The 16,473-nt window shown below is 39.4% G+C and overlaps 1 protein-coding gene across 2 annotated transcripts in view; it reads right to left on the reverse strand.

The window, feature by feature from the left end:
- Nucleotides 1–7,708: 7,708 nt before the first annotated feature.
- The window catches only part of nadka (NAD kinase a), a 64,029-nt gene continuing 55,264 nt past the window's right edge, over nt 7,709–16,473 (reverse strand). For both annotated transcript variants that reach the window (XM_057825657.1, XM_057825665.1), the window contains 4 exons: nt 14,088–14,187; nt 12,403–12,560; nt 8,085–8,167; nt 7,709–7,932 (listed from right to left, as the gene is read on the reverse strand). In XM_057825657.1, coding sequence (XP_057681640.1) covers nt 7,785–7,932; nt 8,085–8,167; nt 12,403–12,560; nt 14,088–14,187 — 489 coding nt within the window. In that variant the 3' untranslated portion in view covers nt 7,709–7,784. The remainder of the gene's footprint in view (nt 7,933–8,084; nt 8,168–12,402; nt 12,561–14,087; nt 14,188–16,473) is intronic.

The raw sequence follows: 16,473 nt of genomic DNA on the forward strand, positions 1-16,473 counted from the left end.
AAAATTCTCCGATAAACCTTTAAACGCATCCCTCTGCTGTTTTATGCTGTGAAGTAGAACCTTGTTTCCGCAACAGCGGACCCTAACATCGACAACAAAATAAACAAGACATTTCCAAAGATGGATGATGGACCCTCTTCCTCAGCTCTACGATCCCGTAGTAAGTTAATTTTGTTATGTTTTCAGTGTAATTTAGCAGTGTAATTTAGCTATTTCCAGCTTGCTATGTTGGTAATTGCGATGTTTGTTTCCCGCTTTTCGTCTTATTGCGAAAAGAGAGGAAGTGACGATCGGCTTGCCATGATATTTATGTCATCAGCCATCGTGCTGTGACCTGGGAATTTAACGCCTGCTTTCACGCACACCGCTTTCCGGGAAAGTCCCGGACATTATGCTAAGACGTGACTCGTGACCCGGGAAATTGGTGTCACACATAAGGGCTACCCGTTTGAATTCCGTGATTTTCTGGGTATTCCAGCGTGTGTGAAAGGGGCTATAGTTGTACAGGTTGAATGTATTTCTTGTTGTTGTTTGTTCTTCTCTTCACTCTCCTTTTCTAATTCCCTTTCTGTCCCCTGATAACCTCTTCTTGCTCACTGCTTTCTCCTAATAAACGAAACACAGTGAATGGTAAATGGTGTTATACTTGCACTTATATATATAGCGCTTTTCCACCGTTCAAGGTGCTCAAAACGCTTTACACCACATCGCCATCCACCTACTGGTGACGCAGCACCAGGAGCAATGTGGGGTTCAGTATCTTGCTCAAGGATACTTAGGTTCATCAGGGCAGAGAATCGAACCCACAGTTGGGGTGCAACTACTCTCCCACTGAGCCACGCCATCCCTGTTGTGATGAATAATCATCACAGCAGGAGTATATAATATAATACTCCCATGTGATACAATAAAACTGTTTGGACCAATAGGAAACTCAGATTCCCATTCTCCGTGTCAATGAACAGGACAGGTTGAAAAAAAAAAAATGCTAACGTACCTAGCCAGACTCCACGATTCAGCCAACCACCCCACCGACACTCTCTTATATATTTGATTGACAGCACACGCGCTGACATTATGAAGTAATTTCCGGAGAAATTACTCTAGGGCTTTGCTGTGAGGAGATACAGATTTTAGCCCCGCCCAGGTTGGTTTGGGGACATTTCGGGGACAATATTAGGTCACTTCCTGTTGATTTAGGGACATTTGGGGGACAGGCACTGTTGATAAATGAGTGGGAAATTTAGGCATCAATGGCTCAATGGCATTGACTTACATTTGCGTCAATTGTATCCAAGTACTTTGGCATCAATAGAATCAACATACATGGCTGTCAATGGCATGAACCAAAGTATATGCCATTGGAATGAATGAGAAATTTGGACATCCATGGCCGTCAGTGGCATCAACATCCATATGGGTCATGTTATCCAAGTATATTGGCATCAATAGAATCTACATACATACATACATGCATACATACATACATACAATGGCATCTGTCTAAATTGGCCTAATGCAATGTTAATGCCATTGGAAATGAATGGGAAATTTGGACGTCCATGGCCGTCAATAGTATTGCATTCCATATGCGTCAATGGAATCGGGGATGTTTGGGGGACACGTCCTATTGATATCTGGTCATTTCCTGTTGATTTGGGGACATTATTTTTTTTGCCTTTGAAAATGAATAGGAAATTTGGACATCCATAGCCGTCAATGGCATCAATTTTCATATGCGTCAATGGAATCCAAGTACATTGGCATTCAATAGATTCAACATACAGTGGGGAGAACAAGTATTTGATACACTGCCAATGGGTTTTCCCATTGTCAGTGTATCAAATACTTGTTCTCCCCACTGTACATGGACATCAATGGCGTCAATGCAATGTAAATTCCATTGGAAATTCTATGAGACGTGAATGGGAAAGTTCCCATTAAAAATGAATTGGAAAGTTTTTTTTGGCAAACTTCTGGGGAACCGTAATCTTTTTCCAAATTCTGTATACAACATTATGAAAAAAATGACTGAAAAACACATCTTGTAAAATGTTTTTCATAATATTTCCTTATTTTACAATTACGGGGCCACATTACACAATTTGGCTGCTCTTTATCAAAATAGTATTTATTTCAAAATGTTTTTATTTAATTTTGAACCTTTTGGGGTTGCATACTTTCCATCATGGGTGTATCATTTCAACTTCATGTGGTCCGGCTACGCTGTCCGGAAAAATAGAAGACTTCTGCATCAATCCGACGATTACCGTAATTTTCAGATTATAAAACGCTACCTTAGTCCAGTGCATCTTATTTGTTGATTTGGGTTAATAGATAACACTTAATTTGATAGCGCCGTCATAAGACCGTCATAATTATGTCATGACACCGTCTTGCGCGTTACTGAATGCTTATGACAAATATCATTAAGTGTCAGCCGGCAAGTTAATGCTTATAACAAATATCATTAAGTGTCAGCCGGCAAGTTATGTCACTCACGAACTCCATTTATGTCCAGCTCTGATCTTTTACATCCATTCAAAAGTGACATATTTTGCCAGATAAGACTAAATGGCATCTGTTATAGCCATTCATTAATGCTCATGACAGTGTCATGACTTAATTATGACAGTCTTATGGTGCCACTGTCATATAGTGAGGCATATAAGTATTTAGACAACCACTAATTGTGCAAGTTCTCCCACTTGTCAACATGGGTAAATGGAACCTCAACCATGAGAGACAGAATGTGGGGGAAAAAACCCAGAAAATCAGTTTGATTTTTAAAGAATTTATTTGCAAATCATGGTGGAAAATAAGTATTTGGTCAATACCAAAAGTCCACCTCAATACTTTGCTATGTACCCTTTGTTGGCAATAATGGAGGCCAAACGTTTTATGTAACTCTTCACAAGCTTTTCACACACTGTTGCTGGTATTTTGGCCCATTCCTCCATGCAGATCTCCTCTAGAGCAGTGATGTTTTGGGGCTGTCGTTGGGCAACACGGACTTTCAACTCCCTCCACAGATTTTCTATGGGGTTGAGATCTGGAGACCGGCTAGGCCACTCCAGGACCTTGAAATGCTTCTTACGAAGCCACTCCTTTGTTGCCCTGGCTGTGTGTTTGGGATCATTGTCATTCTGAAAGACCCAGCCACGTCTCATCTTCAATGCCCTTGCTGATGGAAGGAGATTTTCACTCAAAATCTCTCGATACATGGCCCCATTCATTCTTTTCTTTACACAGATCAGTCGTCCTGGTCCCTTTGCAGAAAAACAGCCCATAAGCATGATGTTTCCACCTCCATGCTTCACAGTGGGAATGGTGTTCTTCGGATGCAATTCAGTATTCTTTCTCCTCCAAACACGAGAGCCTGTGTTTCTACCAAAAAGTTCTATTTTGATTTCATCTGACCATAACATTCTCCCAGTCCTCTTCTGGATCATCCAAATGCTCTCGAGCAAACCGCAGACTGGCCTGGACGTGTACTGGCTTCAGGAGGGAGACATGTCTGGCAGTGCAGGATTTGAGTCCCTGGCAGCGCAACGCGTTACTGATAGTAGCCTTTGTTACTGTGGTCCTAGCTCTCTGTATGTCATTCACTAGGTTCCCCTGTGTGGTTCTGGGATTTTTGCTCACCGTTCTTGTTATCATTTTGACGCCACGGGGTGAGATCTTGCATGGAGCCCCAGATCGAGGGAGATTATCAGTGGTCTTGTATGTCCTGTATGTCTTCCATTTTCTAATAATTGCTCCCACAGTTGATTTATTTACACAAAGCGGAGTGAAGAGTTACAGAAAATGTTTGGCCTCCGTTTTTGCCAACAAAGGGTACATAACAAAGAATTGAGATGAACTTTTAGACCAAATACTTATTTTCCACCACGGTTTGCAAATAAATTCTTTAAAAATCAAACAATGTGATTTTCTGGGGTTTTATCCACATTCTGTCTCTCATGGTTGAAGTTTACCCATGTTGACAATTACAGGCCTCTCTAATCTTTTTAAGCAGGAGAACTTGCATAATTGGTGGTTGACTAAATACTTATTTGCCCCACTGTATAAAGTGTTACCAAATACCATAAATAGCAATTAATAAAACAACAGGAACAGTAACTAAAGAAATGAGCACAGAACATGAATTTTTATTGTTATTTACATCTGCAGCGCTGCTATGCATGCTAGGAGGCATGTTGGAAAACAATAGTGTTGACAGCAGGTGGCAGCAGAGGTTGACTGTCTCCCCCAAGGGAGCAGTGACGGCCAAATGAAGCTTCTTGAGGCAGTGAAGCTTTGCAGCCAATTGGTTCAAAGTTTCACTGTGGTTCATTTGGTCTTATATCAGTCGTATGATGCAGGTTACAGATAAAGTGTTACCAGATAATGTCTTTTGGTGTAAATATCCCATAATACAGTGAGGACAGCTGCGGCTTATACAGTGTATCACCAAAGTGAGTACACCCCTCGCATTTCTGCAGATATTTGAGTATATCGTTTTATGGGTCAACACTGACAAAATGACACTTTGACTCAATGAAAAGTAGTCTGTGTGCAGCTTATATAATAGAGTTGATTTATTTTCCCCTCAAAATAACTCAAATTATAGCCATTAATATCTAAACCCCTGGCAAAAAAGATCTTTCAAAGAAATGATTTGGATGTGACGCTCAGCACGCGCACTCAGCTTCTTTGGGCGACCAACCCGAGGCCTGTTCTGAGTGGACCCTTCTCATTTAAAACGTTGGATGATCTTAGCCACTGTGCTGCAGCTCAGTTTCAGGGTTTTGGCAATCTTCTTGTAGCCTTGGCCATCTTCATGGAGCGCAACAACCAGAGTTCTTTGCCATGTGGTGCCATGTTGGAAATTTCAGTGACCAGTATGAAAGAGTGTGAGAGCTACACTAAAAATTTGAACACACCTGCTTCCTATGCACACCTGGACCCAGTAACACTAACGACTCACATGACATTTTGGAGGGAAAATGATAAGCAGTACTCAATTTGGACATTTAGGAATGTAGTTTCTAAGGGGTGCACTCACTTTTGTTGCCAGGGGTTTAGATATTAATGGCTATGTTTTGAGGGGAAAATAAATTAACTATTATATAAGCTGCACACGGACTATTCATTGTGTCAAAGTGTCATTTTGTCAGTGTTGTACCATGAAAAGATATAAATATCTGCAGAAATGCGAGGGGTGTACTCACTTTTGTGAGACACTGTATGCCAGTGCGGCTTATCTATGAACAAATGTCGTTTTTGCGTCAAATTTGGTGGCTTGCGTCTTATAGTCAGGGGCGCCTTATAGCGCGAAAATTACGGTACATGCGGCATGTCGTAGCCCATCCTGCAGGCGGTGGAAATTGCCAGATTGCTTGCGACGTCATGAATGCAGCAACTCTTGTCATTGCTGCAGGTGGTGTGAATAAGAGCACAAACGAAACGAAAATCAAAAGGCCGGCCAAAAACAACACTGACAACTCAATAGTTAATAATAAAATAAAAAAAGGAGTACCAAACATTTATTTCCCCGATGACATACTGTAAACCGGTTACACAAAATACATCTTTACCAAAGCGGCATATATACACAAGTACATACTCTGAGTTTAAGAGCTCAGTTGGTCATATTTTCATTCCAATGCAACATGGAATGTTGCCGTGGTGACATGCTATGTAAGGTTAGGCCACATGGCTGCTTTCACTATGGCTTCCAGGTGTCAAAAAACTCCCCAGATGATCATCAAAATTGACCTACATCCCTGTTCACAACATATGACACGTGCGCATGGCTACCGTGAAATCGACAAATAGATTTGATTGTATTTTTTTAAGGCACAGTTTGCAACGCTGGCTCACATTTTTTCCACACAATCGGATTCATAAAGATGTGACAAAATGAGATTTGGCCACTAAAGTGCAAAACCCTTACCTTGGTAGAAATATACAGAAATATATATATCTATCTTTTTTTTTTAAACAGCCATTTAGAGCAGGGGTGTCAAACTCAATATGTTAACTCATTGGCTGCCAATGATGGCATCATTTTGACTGTCACATTCTAATAAACAAATGTGAGTAGTAGTGTACTCACTCGTTGACACGAATCACAAACTTCTGGGTTTACTGCCCCGATGCATAGACTTCATAATGATATTGACCGGTAAGGTTCGACCTTCACTGCGCCACGCCTTCAAGTAGGTGGGTATCCACAGTGCGCTTCAGTTATTCACAGTCAGTCGCAGCGACACATGCAGCGATTCAACGCCGGATTTATGTTGAAAAAGTACGAAAGCTGTACCGCATACAAACAGAAATTATGGTGTCAGGAGTGATTTGTTCGAGGATTCAAGGTAATATATTTTTCATTTTCAACGTAAAAAGCTCGTTTAAGGCTGCCGCCACATTGTCTAACAGACTGGCATCATTCTTCGACATATTTACGTAAAATAAATGCTAACTGCACAGTGTATTTGCTTTAACCAAGATTCGAGACTGTCTTTCGTCCGTATCTATAAAGAATTCAGGGATTTAAAAAATTTATTCACAAGAATTTTCACCGGAAAAGCTCTGTTTACATATGGCAGCCGCCACATTGACGGAGAGACTAGCATTGTACTTCGACATATGTAAAATAAATGCTAACTGCATGTTTTTTTTTTGCTTTTAATCAAGATTCCAGACTGTTTTACGTCAATATCTATAAAGAATTTAGGGATTTAAGCATTTATTCACAAGAATTTTCACCGGAAAAGCTGTTTACATATGGCGGCCTCCACATTGACAGGCTAGCATAATTCTTTAACATATTTACGTCAAATAAATGCTAACTGCATGGCTTTTTTTGCTCTTAACCAAGAATCGAGACTGTTTTACATCCATATCTATAATGAATTCAGGGATTTAAGCATTTAGTCACAAGAATTTTCACCGGAAAAGTTTTGTTTACATATGGCGGCCGCCAAATTAATTGATAGACTGGCATCATACTTCGACTTATTTACGTGAAATAAATGCTAACTGCACATTTTTTTTAAGCTTTTAACCAAGAATCGAGACTGTCTAACATCCATATCTATAAAGAATTAAATTCACGAGAATTTTCACCGGAAAAGCTCTGTTTACATAAGGCGGCCTCCACATTGACTAACAGACTAGCATTGTACTTTGACATATTTATGTAAAATAAATGCTAACTGCACGTTTTTTTGCTTTTAACCAAGAATCGAGACTGTTGTACGTCCATATTAATAAAGAATTCAGTTATTTAAGCATTCATTCACAAGAATTTTCAACGAAAAAGGCTCTTTATCTGTGATTCTATTCGGTCAGCTTTGACGGCCACGCCAACAATGCAGGCCCCCCATTAATCAGCCCCGCGCCCATGTCCCGTCAATATCATTATGAAGTCTATGCCCGATGTAAAAATAAAAGCATGTGATTCTGTATTACAGAATAAATGTGTAAAAAGGTGCCAGGCAGAACTACATCGCGGGCTAAAGGTTTGACACCCCAGGTTTAGAGTATTATTACAATAACGCCTTTGAACTTGTTCCCGTTAGCACATGAACATCCCCGAATCTGGATTTGTTGTCACGGGACAACTAAGAAAAATGGATGGTCTTCGCCAAAGTCTGTTCAGAATTTTGGAAAAAGGGTGCTGGTTTATTGGTATAAAGTTTTTAAATAGAAATCTGCTAGAAAAATATTTTAAAAAAAAAAAAAAAAAAAAAAAGGGGGGGGAACGCCAAAGAGGTTAAAAGAAAGACTGGAAAGCCTCAGAAGTCGTCGTCCTCCGAGCTGAGGTAGTTCTGCTTCTTCCTCACGTTCCAGTGTAAACACTCGGCCAGACTCTCGAACCAGTCGTTGACCGGGTTGCGGAAGCAGATACAAGGAACGGGGAAGCAGGAAGTGGTGATGGTGATACTGGGGGGAAAAAAGACGGAGATAGTGATGTTGTATGAGGTTAGCTAACTTCCTGGTGAAGCAATGTTGGACAAGTGTAGTTAGTGTAAAAGCAGAACCCAGGCACGGTTACGAGGAACTCTAATCCTTATTGTGTCAGAATGTGGACCGACCTGTCGCCGTGACAGATTTCCTGCCGACGTCTTCCGTCAAACGACACCCATGCCGTGTTTCGGGCTTCACGTGACAGCATTATCTAAGGACAGAACCATAGTCTACTCATTCATTGCTTGATCACAATCAAATAGATTTTATCGCCGTCCATGGTCACAGATGTTTGTTGCCAATTCTTATTAAAGAAAAAACCCCCCCAAAAAAACCCAATAACATTTATGCTTTCATTTTATGTTATTTTTAAGTAGCAATAAAACATAAAAAATAAAAAAAAAACTAGAAGCTGCAATTACTGGAAAAATTACGATGGGGCTTTGCTGTGATACAGATCTATCAGGTCACTTCCTGATGATTTGGGAACATTTGGGGGACACGTCCTCATTTTCTGATTATTTGGGGACCTTTTGGGGACATGTCCTGTTGCATGGCTGTCAATGGCATGGACTTACAGGGCGCCAATTGAATGTCAATGGGCTGTAATGGTCAGTTTTTGGTCAAAAATCGCAACCACACAGGTTTTTCTGCCATTGAAAATGAATTAGAAATTTGGACGTACATGGCAGTAAATAGAATGGACGTCCATGGCTGTCAATGGAATCGACGTACTTGGCTGCCAGTTGAATGCCAATATGCTGTCATGGTAAATGGTCAAAAAACCACAAGGACCTATGTTTTCCTTACATTAAAAATGAATTGGACGTACATGGCTGTCAATGGTATCCCATTAGAAATGAATGGGACAGCTTTTGGCGAATTTTGGGAAACCGTAAGTTTTTGGCAAATTCTGTATAAAACTTTTATGCCCCTTACCGTTGTGGAATTTGGTATGTGTAAATAATGTGATCTGGTCAAAAATGAGGACGAGTAGCATTTAAAATCTATTTATTTATTTAAAAAAAAAAAAAAAAAAAAAAAAACTGCGTTTTCAGGCGAGAGGAAAATTTTGGGGGGTCGTTCGAAAAATTCCCTGCGTCGTGCGACTTTGGTTTTGGGCTGTGCGGTGTGCTGAAGAAATGCCATTCAAAAAAAAAAAAAAAAAAAAAAAAAAAAAAAAAAAAGAATTTTACTATATTTACTACATCTAATTACCCACCAAAAATGTTTAGCTTTTTTTTTTTTTTTTTTTTTTTTTAAATTAAATTCAAAATGTACATTTTGAAAACAAAATAAAAAAACAGTAAAAAGTAGTGGGCGGCTCACATCAAGAGGAGCTATTCACAAACACGCACGCAGCGATCTAACGCTGGATTTAGGTTGAAAAAGTACGAAAGCTGTTCAGCATACAAACAGGAAGGATTGTCTCAGGAGTGATTTGTTCGAGGATTCATGGTAATTATTATATTTTTGTTACCATTCATGCATTTTGAAACGTGAAAAAAATCAATGGGAGAAATTAGCCGCTACAGCATTGGCATCATAGTTTGCAATGTTTATGTAAAATAAATGCTAACCGCGCATTATTTTTTTTTTTTTGCTTTTAAACAAGAATCGAGACTGTTTTACATCTATATCTATGAAGAATTCGGGGATTTAAGCATTTATTCACAAGAATTTTCACTGAAAAAGCTCTGTTTACATAAGGCGGCCGCTAGCTACATTCACAAACAGACTAGCATTATACTTCGACATATTTATGTAAAATAAATGCTAACTGCATGGCTTTTTTTACTTTCAACCAAGAATCGAGACTGTTTTACATCTATATCTATAAAGAATTCGGGGATTTAAGCATTTATTCACAAGAATTTTCACCGGCAAAGCTGTGTTTACATCAGGCGGCCACTAGCTACATTAACTAACAGAGTAGCATTGTACTTCGACATATTTACATGAAATAAACGCTAACTGCACGTTTTTTTTTTTTTTGTGCTTTTAACCAAGAATCGAGACCGCTTTACATCCATATATACATAAAGAATTCGGGGATTTAAGCATTTATTCACAGAATGTTCGACGAAAACTCTGATTCCATTCGGTCTGCTTTGACGGCCACACCCACAATGCAGGCCCCCTATTTATCGGCCCCGAGCCCCCGAGTCTCATCAATACATTATGAAGTCCATGACAGGTAATCCCCTGGTTATGAACCAGAATCAGAATTAATCCTTTAAAGCAACACTAGGTAACTTTTCAGTTTTGGTCGATTTTAACAACCCAGATGGACAAAAGCGGTAGTGTTTTGCCTAAAGGCAGTCTGCATTTCCCATGAGGACCAGCGCACAGTGTCGTAAAATTGTGATCTCCTGGTCACCTGCAGATGAATTAAATGAGATTTCCGTTTCCAGCGGCTTAGTGAAGGATGAATCGCAATGAGGTAATGAGTCCATTAGTGGCTAAACAATAGGATACGATGATGTTGATCATACGAAACGTTTGATTTCATACCATATTCCCCCACTGGTCCCATATCATAACAAATGTTATGAAAATATTTTTTTAAAGTTGAAAAGTGACCTAGTGTTGATTTGAGTTCCCCAACAAAATAACTATCCAAAAAGTCCAAAAGTGTTGTATTTTGTTTAATGATTGAGGATACACTGCCCTCTGGTGGCAACATTGTGTTTGGCTGGACTGTCGCCGTCTATGACTGAGAAGCTGACTCGGACGTCTGACATGGATAAAAGATAGCTGCGCTCTGGTTTGGCCCACGTAAGGCTATAAGTTGTTTCAGCTAATATATGTTTGTGTATGCATTTGTAATTAAGTTGCAACTTAAGATAATTACCACATTGGAAGTGTGTACTTAGTTGTTACTATGCAAGTTCTTATTAAATAAAAATACAGTCAATAAATAAACAAGTTTCATTTGTTTCAGTCATATTGGTATGGAAAATTGATTCACAAATTTGCACAGAAATCTCCTGTACTGTTGTGACCCATACGAGTGTCAACCTAAAACACCTACATTTTTAACCACAAACTAGAAGTGCGACCTATTTGCCACAGCCACCTATACACGGCAGTTGTTTTGAATGATGTGTGAACGCTGTCTAATGCATGCTAACCATTTGTACTAGTATAGGTCAGTGTTTTTCAACCACTGTGCCGCGGCGTAGTTTCTGGTGTATCATGAAAAATCATCCAATTTCACCTAATTGACGCAAAAATGTTTTTTTGAAAACTTATCCAAAATATGCTAATGCCGAGTGTCCGTGTTGTCCAATGGTTTGTAATCATGCAATAGCCTTCCATATCAGTAGGTGTCAGTAGGTAGCTAATTACTTTGTTTTGTAATGTGTATGAGGTAAGAGTAGGGTGACCAATTCCATAAGGTCAAAATGGAGAACATGCAGGTAATCCCCGGGTTACGAACGAGTTCCGTTCCTACGCTGGCGACGTAACCCAAATTTCCGCGTAAATCGAGATTAATCCTTTAAGTTCCCCTACAAAATAACTATCCAAAAGTCCAAAAGTATTGTATTTTGTTTAATGATGGAGAATACACTGTCCTCTGGTGGCAGTGTTAGGTATGGCTGGACTGCCGCCTTCTATGACTGAGAAGCAGATTCAGACGTCTGACATGGATAAAGGATAGCTGCGCTATGGTTCGGCCCACGTAAGGCTGTAAGTTGTTTCGGCTAATATATGTTAGTGTATGAATTTGTAATTGAGTTTGCAGCTACAGTTTGTGGAGTTAACGTGTGAGCGATTTGCTATGAGAATTATAAATATGACAGCATTCTTAGTATTTAAGATCGCGGACTTCTGTTAATTTAATCTATTAAATTTACATATTGAGCAGACTAGATGAACGTTTGAACACCAGTTGTTTTGTGTCAAGTATTTTATTGTTAAAATGCGTGTTGCTTTGAACATAAGTGCACCTATGTGTGTTACAGCTTTACAAATTGTCAAAAGTGAAGGAAGTAAAAAGCTTCAAAAAGCACAATTGCTTAGTTTGCTGTCTGTAAAGCTGAACAACTTCTTGTGATATTTGTACATCACTTGAGAAAAATCCAATCAAAACTGACATAAAAGCATAGGTGGAATTTGGGAGTTTTGTGGGGAGTGGGGGACGAAGATTTGCAACCGGAAGCACGGAACACGACTACTGTAAGCCATAGTTGACAAAACTGAATAAAAAAAAAGTTTTTTTTTTTTATCCAAAATTAAAAGGTCTGCCAAAAACAACACTGATTTGTTCTTTATATGTAAAGCTCGTGTGTCCACATTTTTATTATAGGGCATTTACACCAAAAGACATGCAGACCATTAGATTTAAAAAATCCTTAAATCAGCTGCACTGACCCATAAAACACAGGGTTCAAAGTACAGACTCATAGTCCAAAAATGACGCTTCAACGTGCATGTACGTACCTTCAACTCCACTCCGGCGGGCACTACGATGGGTCTGAAGGAGAGTGAGTGAGGGCAGATAGGAGTGATCATGATGGCTGGCACGTTGGGGTGTATCATGGATGCTCCCGCGGCAACTGCATACGCTGTACTGCCTGTCGGCGTGGACACAATCACACCTGTAGGAATAATGACTTTTGGTTAGGGTGGAGCAGGATAGGGAAGGACTTGTCTTTTTTACTTTAAGCACATTTTTAAATATTTGACCTGTCCTGACATATATTTGATGATCTAGCACGATAAACACATTTAAAAAAATGAAAAAGCTCTGGATTGGCTCTTTCCCAGATTGATATGTGGGAAAATATATGGAACAATCAATCTGGCGTGCCAGGTTAGCTGACTGCAGGGATGATGAAATGCGTCAATTCACTGTGTTGCGTCTCCAAGTCGTTTCGAAATACCGGTGTGTCAAGATACAGAGCCGGTTTTACTTCATGAAAACACACATCCATACCAAGTTTACTAACAGGAATGAACCAAGGCAGACTTGTGCGTGAGAGACAATTAGGGCTGCAGCTATTGAATATTTTAGTAATCGAGTATTCTATTGAAATTCCGTCAATTAATCAGATAAAACATTTTTTTAGGTAAAGATCTAATCGTTTTTCAGCGTTTTTAGTGAGTGATGCCACTCCAGCGCCATTGAAGTCAATGGTAAAAAAAAAATCGGAAACGGAAGTGGTAGGTAGACATAAGGAAGGAAAGCGGAAGTACCTCGGAAACGTGTCTATATCTTACCTGAAAATGTCATTATACATGATAACACACATCACTTAAAAGTTTACCACGTGTTTCAATTGAATTTCCGGTTGTGTCAAGCTAATTTTAAGTTCTAGTTAAGTTTTAAGTTACTCTAAATTCTAAGTCCTGATACGGTTTTTTGCAGTGTTCAAAATAGATGTATGATACCTGCTGTATTGCTACTTGGTCTTTTGTCCATCAATGACTACTAAGCTAAAATTGAGTTAGCTTTATTATCTTTTTATTTTACACCCTCATCACTCTGCAGCGCTGGGTTTCTACAGATTAAATAAAGCCTGTATGAAAGTTGCGTTACCCAAGCATCGAAAGTAGTCATAATTAACAGAAACCTAAACCTCCGCAGGGCTAACGTTACATTAGCAAGGTTCAGTAACGGTAATTTCATTTATTAATGCTATGTTAACTTAATTTGACCTTATCCCGAGTATTGCTCCTCTGCTCTCGGAGTAAACAGGGTGCCTTCGGTAAGGGTGCAGCATCGAAGATGCGCTGTAGTGGTATGCAAGCGCTATTTTACAGTGAATACATGAAACAGTGTTCACCTTGGTGTCCAGCTTGAAATACTCCCATACTTTTGACATTTTCTGCTTTTTCTTGGTGCCTCTTTCTTCATTTTTGTCAGCTACTTCATCGTTACCTCTATATTCATGCAGGGTTTGAATCAAATAAATCTGTCATCCTCTGTCATCCTCCTGTACATACCTAACATCAGCGTGTCATTCATTATTAAAGTAGTCCGGGCAAAACGTCATGCTAAGAGCTGGTGAAATTAAACGATTGCTCGAAGTGGAGAAAATTCCTCGATCAATTTTTAAGATGGAGTAACTCGAATCATTCGAGTAATCGTTTCAGGTCTAGAGACAAATCATATGTTCACTCACCATCTCCCTGCACCGTGGTGATGAGGTGTCCGTCCAGGAAGAGGTCCACGTTGGAGAGGTAGGAGGAGGGCCCTCTGTCCACCACCACCTCGTTCAGCACCTGAAACACGCAAAGAGAGGACGCGTTATGTCGCACACATCCGATACATCGTTTTACATGAGGTTTCTCTATTTTTACAGCAAAGCAGACATTACTAAAGCTGCAGCTATCGATTATTTAAATCAGGGGTCCCCAAACTTTTTCCTGTGAGGGCCACATAACTTTTCCCTTCTCTGATGAGGGGCCGGGGTCAGTTTGTAACAGTAAAAGTGTGACGATTGCAGGAGTGCCCAAATAACCCTTTCTGGATTCTTCACGGAACAGAAGTAAATAAAATAAAAATAATATAATTATGCCTGTCAACAATAACTCGTTAACGACCATGATTAATCTGGGAATATTAACGCATAAACAAAAACAAACAAACAAACAAACAAAACAAAACAAAAACAAAAAACGCAATTTACTGCTCACACTAAGTTTGGCCACAACTGCCTCCCGTAGTCCCACACGGTGATGTTTACATTCTCCGCGCGGCGATGCAGGACAAAATGCAGCCAGCCACGATGAGCGAGGATGATGACCCAGGACTGCTCTATGGCAAATTCCGTTTTAAAAAGCTGCCTAATGGAAATCTGGATAAAACAAAAGTTGTGTGCACATACTGCTGTGATGAATTGTCCTTCCATCGAAGCACAACTAGCCTAAAGTACCACCTTCGGGCAAAGCATATCTTCACTAGTGTTAGCAATGACGCTAACACCGCAAACACAAGCCGCAGTCATCAAGCTACACTGGCAGAGTGCGGACTCGGACTTGTCAACAAAACGACAACAAGTAGGTTGACTACTGCTATCGCTAGATGGATAGCCAGAGAATGTAGACCCATTAACTTAGTCAAAGACAAGGGCCTTGAAAATCTCATCCAGATAGCATCGGGCGACCCAACATACAGAACACCTTCACGGGCAATTATTGCCACAAAAATTCATGAACTTTTTGAGAATGAAAAGGCAACGAAGGTGGAGCAACTAGCCAGAGTTACATTTGTTGCACTGACAGGAGACCACTGGACAAAAAAATGGAATGACTGGCTAACTTAAGCAGTGTTTCTAAACAACTGTACACACATTTTGGTGTAATGTTTTTCAGTTAAGTGCGTGAAAATTGAGAAATCTTTTTTTTTTTTTTTTTTTTAAATCTCACACAGCTTTCAGGCCATTTAGTGTAAAACTGCAAATGCTGCATTTATTTGTGTGAAATGTTTAACAGACAAGTTGTTTACATATTTTTTGAAACACTAGCTACTGTTACTGTATTGTGCTTGTCTGCTCTTTAAATTGGCAGTTAATTTTGGGCAATATGGCAAACGGTACTTGAGCCACATTGTTAGTCTGAGGCACTTTGATCTGTTAAGCTCTTTTCTGTATAATACTGACAATTTATTTTATTTTACGAGCCGAGTTGTTAAATAAAATTTTAAAACTCTATTTGGTTAAATATTAATTCATTCATACATCATACATTTCATCTGAAAACAAATTTTAAGTCAATTATAGTATTTTCCCAGATTTTTTTTTCCCCTGAAGAGCAACTTTATTCATCCTGAGGGAAATGTGATTAATCATGATTAATCACACAGTTGACATATTAACTAGATTAAATTTTTTAATCATTTGACAGTATATAATATAATAATAACACTATTAATCAAATAGATAATAACCAAATAACCCTCTCTAGGTTCTTCACAGAAAAGGCCAGGAAATAAATAACACAAGTAAAAAAAAAATATATATATATATTGTTCAGGGGGCCGGACCAAATGTGGAGGCGGGCCGTAGTTTGGGGACCCCTGATTTAAGTAATTGATTAATCTACCGATTAGTAATTTTGAATAATAGAGTACAGGTAGTCCCCGGGTTCCTACGCTGGCGACAAAGTCCGAATGAACCCTTTAAGTACCCCTAAATACGTCCAAAATCTCAAATGTCCCGATCCGATCACGTGATCAGTAATCGGGCCCATCACACCATTTTTCAGGAAGTGACCTGTAAATGCCCTGAAAATCGGAAAGAGTGACTGTGAATGGTTTGGTTTCAAATTAACATTCATTCTTCATTCTCCCTTCCCAGTCTTAATTGAGTAGGCGTCGAGCGCTGTCAATGGTAGCCAACTGCGACATGATCATGGTGGAAGATTTTAGTATCGACTTGATGGTTCCATTATTATTATTATTATTTTTTGAAATGGCAATTTTTTAAAATGTTATCTCGGCTCTCAGCTATCGATTATTTAGGTAATCGATTGTTCGAGTAATTGGATCACGAACATTTAACGCGTTGT

This window comes from Corythoichthys intestinalis, chromosome 2, assembly GCF_030265065.1.
Source record: "Corythoichthys intestinalis isolate RoL2023-P3 chromosome 2, ASM3026506v1, whole genome shotgun sequence".
Classification (NCBI taxonomy): Eukaryota; Metazoa; Chordata; class Actinopteri; order Syngnathiformes; family Syngnathidae; genus Corythoichthys; species Corythoichthys intestinalis.